The 11,455-nt window shown below is 42.0% G+C and overlaps 1 protein-coding gene across 1 annotated transcript; it reads left to right on the top strand.

Moving 5' to 3' along the window:
* The first annotated feature begins 8,768 nt into the window (after positions 1–8,768).
* slc35g2b (solute carrier family 35 member G2b) lies at positions 8,769–11,434 on the top strand. Its single transcript, XM_041961805.1, has 2 exons — positions 8,769–8,884; positions 10,136–11,434. Exon 2 carries the CDS (start codon positions 10,163–10,165, stop codon positions 11,411–11,413), a length of 1,251 nt encoding a protein of 416 aa, XP_041817739.1. The 5' UTR covers positions 8,769–8,884; positions 10,136–10,162; the 3' UTR covers positions 11,414–11,434.
* The last annotated feature ends 21 nt before the right edge of the window (positions 11,435–11,455 follow it).

The raw sequence follows: 11,455 nt of genomic DNA, 5'->3' as shown, positions 1-11,455 counted from the left end.
GGAGTCATCACATGTCATAAAATCCTGCCTCTCAGTCTGCTGTCCAATTAGAAACCGCATCAGTATTGAATATGATAAATGCATCCGTTACTGTACAGCTTGTTTTGTAGCAGACGAGTGGTTCCACAAAGGACTTTGAAGGGCACATTTATTCGCAGGTGCAGCAGTCAATGTGATTCCCATTTGCTGTTGTTTGAGATTGATTTTATTCAGGCCCTGGTGGTGGTGGTGGTGGTGGCTTCAGTGGACTTTCAGTGAGACATTGGAGGTGTAAAACAGAATATGTTATTGATCCATTTTCCTCTTTCGCGGTTTTGTACAAGGACTATAGTATGGTGATACTAGTATTTCATTTGTGATACCAAATAAAGCTAGGAGCTTACAAGGATTCGCTGTGCTGATCTAAGTCTCCCCTGAACTGAAATTAATTCAGAACACGAAAGTGGTATGAATACATGCAGCGGCTGTGGTAGATGGCAGATTTTATGCTAGGAAGCACAAATTGAGGAGTAAAGTGAGTCATTGTTACGATGAGAAATTCACTTCTTCACCCAGAAAAGTGAAATATAATCAGTTTCCAGTATCACTCTATTGTATTTTCTCTCCCACTAGGCCTTTATAGCAGGAATAATAGGAGGGATAATACCCCTCAGGTGTCTGTGGCCTTTGAAACTGACTCATGGCATCTGAACAAAAAGTTTGTAATATCTACATCCTCCAGTGATGTGCTAAATGTCATGTCTGGGTCAAAGTGGTTTAAAATGATCAAGAGAATGGAAAACTATAATGTTATAAGGGAGTTTCAGACAGCACCGTCTCATGATCCCTCACCTTTAGATGAAGCAGCTAGGCAGAAATATTCTCATAATGTCTCTGACTAAAGAGCTGCCTGCTGTCTGGTGTGTGAAGTGTTCCTGTCAAATGCATTTGCATGTTATTCACATCGATTTCACTGTTTTTTTTTCTTCCTCCATGTCAAGAATTCAAATGAATGTGAGTGCCACTTTCTAACAGAACATTTAGACAGTGAGCAAATGCATAATGGACAGAGAGTTAACGTATTACAAAGAAGTGGTATGCTCGGGTTGCAAACAATGATTATTTCCGTTATTGATTGATCTGTAGAATCGGTGGAAAAATGTCAGAGTCAAATTTGATGGCTTGCTTTTTTTGCTTGATGGTCTGAAAAACAGCACAAAAGAAGAGAAATTTGATGTTGCTGTTTGGAAAATGCCTCCAAATCAATTTTCTATCAATCAGCTAATTGATTAATTGAGTTTCAAGCACAGCTACACTCTTTATTTAAAAATCAATTTTTGGAGGTTAGAGCTAAAAATTCCCAATGTTTTTGTTTTATTTTAGGCACTTTCCATGTTTCTACTGGCATCTGATTTGTGTATTGGATACAGACACACCTTCTCCAGCCAACTGCTGGCTTTCTAATCAATACGTCTATTGATGTAGCTGCATCTAATTTGAACTGCAGGTGTGAGTTGTGGACTTACGACATCACACTACAGCTTTTGCAGCACCTACTGTCGTGAGGCACTTTGATCAGTGTTGTTATTGTTCTGTGATTCTGCAGCGACTACAGCCCGCAGTGCTCTCTCTCACAGTGAGAGTGTGATTCATGCAGTCGCAGTTTGGCTCATTTTGCACCTCATAATTTGACTGACGCATCCTTCGTGCTCTCCATAAGAGCATGATAGATGCTTCCCGACTTTAAAACATGCTTTTATAGCTGCTGCACTGTGGTGGCAAAAACACAACACAGCTACCTCTTGTGCTTGCATGCTGTCAGCAGTCTTTATCTCTCTCTGTCTAGCTATCCTGGTGAATGGACAGGACTTGGAACAACAGCAGCATCCACGACAGCATAATGATCCATTAAGATGTTTGGTTAATTGTAACTCTGGTAAATTGAGCAGAACGTTTATTTGAGATTCGAGGATCAAAGGAGATGTATCATTTTAATGGTTGGACAGATGAAAGAAAAGGTAATTCTCCTGAGAGGTGGCGTCTAGTCAAAAGTGTCACATGTGTTATGGATCAGCACACACACAGTCGACACACACAAAGGCTGCTGTACCCTCGCGGGCCAGTCTCTGGCAGAAGTCTGAAGGGGTTGAGGCATAGGCTAATCAAAACCAGATATGGCCATGTCTTAATCATAGACTCTAGGTAAGGGTAAAGCACCTGGGGCGAAACTGGATGCTACTGGATGCTTCTGTTTCAGATGTTATTTTTGAATAGAGAAGAAGAACAGAATGTTGTTTTCTAGTACAGTATCACTACAGAAATATTTTCCCTCAGATGTGGTAGCCTAAAGGGCCTCCAGTGCACTAACATAGAAATACCGTCTCTTAAACGGGCGCAGAGATGTAGTAACCTCTATGTGTACATTATCATATGATGCTTTTACAGCTGTACAGTAAACAGCATACACCTGCTGTAACTCCAGGACTCTCTCTCTCTCACCGAGCCTGACATTTCAGCAAACGCCTTCCACCTCGAATCACATGCAAAAAGGTGCTGAAGGCAGTGTGCTGCACCTGCTCATACAGCGTGTCACCTGTCAGATTCATTTGTCATATAGTGATGGGAGTGTAAGACCTAACCCTTTATCATGTTCACATGTCTAAGTGTTCCCTCTGATCTGCTGCCTGCATGTGTAATTTTCAGCCTGCTGGTTAGGGAATTAACTGTTTAACTGCGTCTTTGTGTCCTTGAGCATAAAATCCAGTCTTACCTTTTAAAATATTTTAAAATAAAAGTTTTTCAGCTACAATATGTGATATTGTCCCGTGAGTCTGCAAGCTTTTAGCCGGTTTCCTGGCTAGCTTCTAAACCAGCTAATGTCTAGCAAATTACATTATGTGCCTCTATATAATACATGCACTAAGAATGTGTGTACCCCAAAACTAACTCCATACTGAAAAACAGTTTCTCAAAAGGTACGTAATGTAACTTTTATAACAGTTTGCCTACCGTCTTGTAGTCATACTGTCCTAGCTAGCTGCTAAATTAGCTACAGGCCTTGCTGAAATTAAGCAGTCTGTAATTGCTGTTTGTTTTATCTCATCTCATCACATTCCAGTTACTTGGATTATTAGCAAAGGCAGGCTAGCTGTTTGTCCTGTTTTCAGCGTTTGTGCTAAGCTAAGCCAACCAGCTGCAGGTGTTAGCTTAACTTTTATTGTATGAGAGGGCCATCAGCCTTCTCATGTCCCTCCCTGTAAGCAAGCAAATAAGCATATTTCCCAAAATGTCAAATAAGCTGACTCAGATCTATGAAAAAATATATAACAGCCTAAAAAGAATGTCACTTATGTTTAACAACTGGGCTGATTTTAAACCACCTTTGTCTGCAGAGGTTGATGCTAGTATGAATAAAGATGCAGCATCTGCGTCATATTTACGGAGAAAACATACATTGCATGCATGCATCCAGTGTACACATCAGATGTCTTTATGGTTATGCAGTCAAACACACAAACATTAAAGCGTACACGCTTCTATTCAAACACACGCTTGAAATATGAGACACCTTTCCTCAGGTGAGTTACCCACAGAAAATGAATGAGGCAAATTTAAAGTGACCCATCTGCTGCTCGCACTCAATCCTGCTATTCAAAGTCTCAAGGTACAGCCACAAGCTAGCTGTGAGACATCTGAAGGTAATGACAGACCACACCACATTTCCCCTAAATGGTGCTCTTATTCAGAATTCCCTCAAAAAGAAATTATAAGCTTTACCGACGACTGAGTCCTCACAGGCACAGCAAACCGGCTAAAAAAAGAAAGACAAGAAATCGACAACTGCTGGAGGTTCAGGATCCAATTATGCCAAGCTCTGCAGCTCTGAGGAGCTGATAATATCACAGTAAGCGAAAAAAAAAAATGTGTTAAAACTCATCTTCTGCTACAGTGAGTACAAGTTTGATCAGGGGGTTGAAGGGGACGCTGAAAAAGTCTGAACTGCTTTCTCCTTAATAATAAGCTGGTCACAGTCTTAATGTTTTTGGGTAAGTGTAGGATTTTATTGCTGGTTACTGCGCATGATAACCTCATTTTATTTCAAAGTACATCTGGACAATGTCCTGTGATTACACAAAGTCTTATTGAATCGGCAGAATTGTGAGCAATAATCTTCCGAGGTACAGAATGTACTCCTCATCATTGTGTTGTCAGACTGAAGCAGAAGCACCATGTGGTCAATTAACTCCTCCATGTGCTGTCGTCCTCTGGTGTATGCTCGGCTGTAGTAAGGTGAGACATATGTGGTATAAGGGTTTCTTTTGAGTCATACATTGAGTCTTCGTGATACAGTAACTATGATGGTTCCTTTGCTCTATGTTCCTCATAGTTTTCTGCTTAATCTTTGGTTGCCTGCCTCCAAAAAGCTGATGGAGGCTTTGGGATGTCTGAGCACATATTGTGGTGAGCAGGGTTCCTCACCTATAATTGTAGAGTTACTTGATGAAATAATACATAGAGTTATTTCTCTTCACTGTATTTTTAGCCATGCTAGCAGCAGTCAGTTGGTCCACCACTTTGACCTGAGAGACTGAAATATCTCAACAGCTACTGGCTTGTTTAGGATTGTTTAGTGATAACTTGGCAAATGTTAGCAGGCTAATACGCTAAACTGAGCTGGTGACCATCGTGGTAAACATTATACCCTTAAAAAGATTAACATGTCACTGTGTGCATTATAATGCTGACTTTCCCAGCAGCCTTAGCTGTACGATGTCTTTAGTGCTAAGTAGCACATGTTAAGCACTTAGCTCAAAGTATAGCCTGACAGAGGTGCTGCCATGGCTGCAGACATTGGTGTCTATATTAAAGATAAAAGGAAAGTTATACATCATATTGTGTGATCTATGATAACATACGTTAATAATTAATGTCTGTGACCAGTTGCTTCTTTACATTTTATGACTACTGGTAACAATTATTTAGTTTTTTCTCTTGTTTTCTTCTTTGGTTAGTGAGGAAGAGAATATTAAAACCAGACAGGAAGCTCCTCTTTACCAAACTGGGAATCCTCTCTGCTCATACATAATTAAAAAGGCTCGATTTAGAACAAACTGCTGAGTTGGCCCATTTATGATTCATAGATGTATGAGGCCCTATTTGTTTTTTGGGTTCAGCAAATAGAAAGACGAGTGCAGATACCTTGCCAGCGGGGACAAGCTATTCTCAGAGCAATGTTTGCAGGTAGCATCACGTTGGAAAAAGTTTGGCTTGGTCCTTGACAGCTGGCTGAACATTTTCAGACAAAGTGAAAGTCTAACAGCTTCCAGAGTAACTAAGGGGACCTTTCAACAGCAGATACACAAGCTACAATTACTGTTAATGTGCACTTCATAATTGGTAAATACTGTGTGTCAAAATATGCATGTAGATTGTCAGGTATGTTTGATCATATTCACTATGGCTTTGTTTACCCTAAAGGTGACCAAATCAAGAACCACATCTATTCTCTCACCACCCACACACAAATTGCCTATTTAAGCCACCATCTTCCATTTATTCCACTTTATTTGTTTCATGTCAGTGGCAACCCTGCTGTCAACATCTTCTCCAGTTCCTTAAATTGCTCTATAAGCCTGTCAGTCAGTGCACCAATGGAAGGGACAGAAGTTTTTCTGCTCTTTCGCCAATAAAACCGAGATATAACTGCTTAGCTCCAGACGGAAGATAAATCAGCCACATGTGCACCGTGAAAGCCTTTTAGAGGGGAAAAAAACACAGGTGATCAATCTCAAACACCCCTCAATGTTCTTGCATTTTCTCTAATATGCTCCCAAAACAGAAAAAAAAAGAAAATGAAGAAAAGATTAAGAGAACTATGAGCTGATGGCTGCACGGGCAGGTAAGGAATTAAACCTTTTGCTCCTTTCAGTAACTAGGCTCCAGAGCTTTAGCCACCATAGAAATGCATGAAAGCAAGAAAATACCTTGCAGTTATGGAAATTGCTTAAAATGTCAACCTAACAAAAATCCACAGTATGAGCGATCATAAAATCAGCCGGGTGCCCTTTCTAATTTCTGTTTTCAAACAATACAGGCTCTGAAACAGAAATTAATTAGACGAACCATAGAGCTCCATTTCTGGCTTCTGCCTTTTCATTTTCAAACAGAAAACATTTAATCTTGGTGTTGCTTTGTAGTAATCAACCTCATGCATGCGTAATGCCACTTACAGAAAAAGGACAAAGTATTGCACATGACTTGAGATTTTCCCACTCATTAACCACATGTCATACAAGTGCTGTGTTGTTCCTTCTCACAAATTCTCAAATTCTCGTTTATGTTCGCTGGATTTTAATAGACTTTAAATCTGGTGTGATGCAGAGAAGTTACACTGGAACTTGCTGCACCACTGAGCATAATAACAAACTTGACCCACTATCCTCAGTAATTAGTCTTCATTATGCGCTCACAGCTGTTTTAAATTGTCCTTGTCCACTCATCTAGCTAACGAGCTCAGGCAATAGGAGGTATACAAGATACTTTTATGTAAAAATATGGCATGAGATGATGGATGATAAACAATACTTTCTACATATGTTTATTTCAAGGAAAGCATTTGCCAGCAGAGCCTCTGATAAAGCTGCCTGACATAAAATGAGTCGTCAGGATTAGGGCAGCTTAACGTGTCGCTATCCCCCAGAGATATTTAACAGAGCAGATTCATTCTAAGTGAGATAATAAAAAAAACCTCCAGCATTTCCCTTCCTTGCACTCTTCTTCAACAGTCTGAATTTTTCTTCGAGTAAATCATGAAAAAACCTCCATGAATTTCTAATGGCGAGATTACTGAACGCACCGTGGACGGTGAAATGAAGAGACATGGAGCTATTGCCTCTGTGGTTCAATGAGCTGTGAGGCAGTTTAGAGTTTATGCTGTTTTGTTTTTTTCCATCCCTCCGTTTATTCCTGTGGCACAGATACTGGATGCTTAAGCAGTTACAGCTTCATACACACCCCAGTAGTCACTTTGAAAGTCACGTGTTGTGGAAAATTGAGGTGTTCCCGTAGATTCAGACAAAAAAAAAAAAAAGCAGCAAAGATTACAGGAAGAACAGATGTTCTCAACCAATTAACCAATAGAAAGATTTGAAAGGAACAGTTTGACATTTTGGCAGATAAATCTAGTCATATTCTTCCTCTTAGATGTCTAAGAGGTAATGATTGATGCCTTTCTCATGTCTGTGCATTGGTTATGTGGGCTATCTTAGCTTAACATAAAGCCTGGAGGCTCAGGGAATCAGCCACCTATACGTTAATGAGTTAAAACATTTTAATTAGTGAGCTTTAAAGGTGCTAGAAGGCAATTGTTTAACCTTTGGATAGAGCCAGGGTAGCTGTTTCCCCTTGTTTCCAGTCTTTATGCTAAGCTAAGATGCATGAGAGCTCACCAAGAAAGCAATTAAGAGTATTTCCCAAAATGTTGAACTATTCCTTTAATGCAACAGCTTTGGACACTTGCCAATAATTCTAATACTGATAATAATAATAATAATCCTTCAACACAGACAAATCAGGCTTTCTTTTGATTTGTTCATAAGATATATGTCATAGTCGTATACATCAATTATTACAGCCTTAATAGGTCAATTGAATCCCTTAAATTTACGGTCTCTGCTGTCTGCTGTGGTTTATGGCGACTGTGAATAGCTAAAAGTAAATGTTGACACATAGTTAATTGGCGCAGCATCACAAATCACATTTCATGGTGCTCTTCATGTCACAGTCATGTTACAGAGGCATCGGCAGCTAGTGGCAGTATGATCTATATTACCAGCTGAGGTTCCTGTTGCACTGCCTGAGGGTTAAACTAAACAATCTAATTTTAGTGCTTTCAACTTCCCCCATCCTGAATGGACCGTAAATGTATGCCTGCCTTTCATCAGCATACACCGCCCACCCTTTACTTTCATTTGAGATGGTTTTACATCAGTATTCAGTGCATTTGGCTCCCTTTTTTTTTTTTTTTGCAAGATGGATCGTTGCATTTAGCGTGTGAAAGCGATCTTCCTAAAGACAGACAGAAATGTACCGTTCATGGGCTGGCTGGGAAGAAGTAGTGAAATGAGTGCTGCACAGGAGAGAAAACCACCGGTCTCATGAGAGTCCTCTTGGTGCTAATGAGAGGCTCCCAGAGAGGGTTAAGGGAATCCCAATCACTTCAAGCTCCATGCCAAATAAAAGGAATCATCCAGAGCCAAATAAAGATGCTGCAAATAAATCAGCAATGTAGCAGGGGGGCAAACCCCATCTTTTAAACTTGAGCTACGCCTTAATGACACTGTGTGTCACACAAAGTGCAGTTAAAGAGATGCATGTGAGGGCTGCAAGGCAGAGCACGGATGCAGCTCTGTTTCCTTTATCACAGCCTAATTACTCCAGAGAGGAAAGTCAGACCTTCCTCTTAAAGTGGATGGGTTTTAATCTTGTGAACATGATGATGATGATGATGACTGGCCGACGCACGTCCCGTTTTCACTTCTGAGAGATGACGAACATGAGCGGGTCTAGGTGGGGAGCAGTCTTGGGGAGGAGGAGGAGAAACCACTGGCTGTGACAGTTGCTTCTCTCCTCGGCTCTTTCCCTCCGCTTCAGCTTCATCATCATCATCATCATCATCATCACCCTCAGCAACAGCAGCTCCGGCTTCATCAGCAGCAGAAGCAGCGTCCGTCGACAGCGTGGAGAACAGACGAGCAGCACGCATCTTCAGGAGGCGCTCCACTCGAGGGGGAAGATGGGGAAATGGCAGCTGACCGAATGTAAGCGTCAAGAAATCAAAGGGGATCTTCATTTATGATACAAACCCGGGTTTATGCATCAATAGGAACTATTCAAAGAACAAAAGGTAAGATATCTGCTGATGTTTTTCTTGCTGCTCAGCTGGTACTACAATGCAAAAAAATGAATGCAATCCTTTAAAATGTCAGTGGATAAGGATTAATGTCAAGACGGCTGCAAATTCACGCTCTTTGTGGCAGTTTTGCCTGTATTAAACTATATTTTTGGTCATGTTCATGACAAACTAAATGTTAGTCCTTAAAGAGAAATTAGGATTTTTATTCCTGCTTTTCTGCATCTAATGTCCGAAAATAATATTTTTGACTGGTTTTGGTGTGATCCCGTCGTTAAATCGGCTTTAAGTGGTCGCAGCATTGCTTTAATTCGTCTTTTCAGACTCAAAAACTCAAAATCTTTCATTCTGCATTATTATCCCGCGAGCTCACATAATAGTACCATCGTTTATTGACCAAAGGATCAAGATATATCGACATATATCTTAAAAGGATGGAGGAGGAGGAGAGAAAGCGAATAAGAGTATCTATCTGCCCCCTTGTGGTTTTCATCCAGGCTCTGTTTTAAGGAAATAACAATGAATGTAGCAGCAATAAACCTTGAAAAGATTTAGCACTAGTAATATTATTATTATTACTGATATTTATACTTTTTTTCTTTTCTATGCACATATAGACGTAAATAACTGTTTTTCTGACAACATTTGTACTCTCAATCTTAATCCAAATCTTGTTCAAAGGAAACATGAGAAATCTCTCTTGGCTGAAGGAACCATTCAAACTCCTCAGCGCCATTTAACCCTTTCACACAGTCCTTTCTTCCAGGGTTGGCAAATTTGCGGTGTGCAACTCCATTCATCTCATAAGTGGCCCACATTCATGTATCATCCCCTCTGTGGTTTCCTGTTATGTAATTTCATCCCCATCAGACTGCATCAGCCTCAGAATGTTTGCTGCCTGGCTTATAGGAGCTCACATGGGATATATATATAGAAGTAACACAACAGTGTAAGTGTAAGGCTAGGCAGAGCACAAAGGTAAGAGAAACAGGGGCGGCAAGTGTGTGTTTTATCTGTGTGCATGCATGTGTGTGTGTGTGAGTGTGCCAATATGTGTGTACTTTCTGTGTGTTTGCGGGTGTGAGGCATGGATGCTGAGAAAGCAAGTGATGAATTATGCAAACACCCGTCTCTGTTTTAGAAAAGCTCTGTTTTGACTAATTAGGGAATGAAAATCAGACCACAGGATAAACAATATTTGAAATTATTTTTTAACACTGCGACAATTTTTATCTCATTTTTCAGATTTCCCCCTGTGACAAATAAAGAAACATGGACGTATCTTCATCCTCACTGCAGTACGGATCCAAAAAGCGGGTTAAGATTCACCCAGACACAGTGACAGTGAAATATGCCACTCACTTCCCCCAGCCTGGCGATGAGGGGTACGATGACGCACCCTCTTTTGAGGACTTTGGCGCCTTCGCGGAGGCTAATGTGGGAAAGAGACTGGTGTCAGACAGCAAAGGTGGCAGGACTTTCTTTGGAACCATGGAGACCCAGCCTAAGCCGCCAAATGTGCAAAAAGACAAGGGGGTCGGGGGCCAGCTGGCCAGCTTCGGCGAGGCGAATGTGTTGGCCTCCAGGGTGACCTGGATGGCCTTGTTTGGGGCAGCGGTGGCCCACGGTTGCGTGGCGTTGATTACTCGTTTAGCAGCCGACCGCTCTAAAGTGCCCTCCCTCGAGCTGCTCTTCATCCGCTCCGTGATCCAAGTGCTGTCCATCTTGGTGGTCTTCTACTACCACGAGGCCCCCTTTGGTCCTAAGGGCTACCGGCTGCGTCTCTTCTTCTACGGTGTGTGCAACGTAATCTCAATCACCTGCGCCTACACCTCCTTTGCCATAGTACCACCCAGTAATGGCACCATCATGTGGCGTGCCTCCACCACTGTCTTCAGTGCTATACTGGCCTTCCTGTTGCTGGATGAGAGGCTGGGCTACACAGATGTGGTCACAGTGGTGGGAAGCGTGTTCGGTCTGTGCCTGGTCATGGTGCCAAACGTAGCAGATGAGGAGAAGTCCAGGCTGGGGTTTTGGAAGGAGGCCTTTGGCTACACAATGACTGTGATGGCTGGCTTGACTGCTGCCCTCTCCATGATCGTCTACAGAGCCATCAAGGAGCGCGTCAGCATGTGGACGGCACTCTTCACCTTCGGCTGGACGGGCACTGTGTGGGGTGCCTCCACCATGTTTATCATGCAGGAGCCCATCATTCCTCTGGATGGGGAGACCTGGGGCTATTTAATTGGGATCTGTATCTGCTCCACCGTGGCGTTCCTCGGAGTCTACTATGCTCTAAACAAGTTTCATCCAGCCTTAGTTAGCACCGTGCAGCACCTAGAGATCGTGGTCGCCATGTTCCTCCAGCTCATCGTTCTGAGGATGATCCCGTCCGTCTACGACGTCATCGGAGGCCTGGTCATCATGATCAGTGTGTTCACCCTGACAGGAGTCAAGCTGTACAGGGTGAGCAGAGCCATTCGGCAGGATTATCAAGAGATCCTAGACTCGCCCATCAAATGAGTTCTGATATGTCAGTCTGTTTGTTTACAGTGTTGCTTGGTT

Source organism: Chelmon rostratus, chromosome 20 (assembly GCF_017976325.1).
Source record: "Chelmon rostratus isolate fCheRos1 chromosome 20, fCheRos1.pri, whole genome shotgun sequence".
NCBI classification, from domain to species: Eukaryota; Metazoa; Chordata; class Actinopteri; order Chaetodontiformes; family Chaetodontidae; genus Chelmon; species Chelmon rostratus.
Note: the sequence above shows the minus strand (reverse complement) of the source record. Positions and strands in the feature narration are given on the sequence as shown.

Coding starts and splice junctions, on each gene's coding strand:
- slc35g2b (XM_041961805.1), top strand. CDS start 10,163: ATGGACGTATCTTCATCCTCACTGCAGTACGGATCCAAAAAGCGGGTT.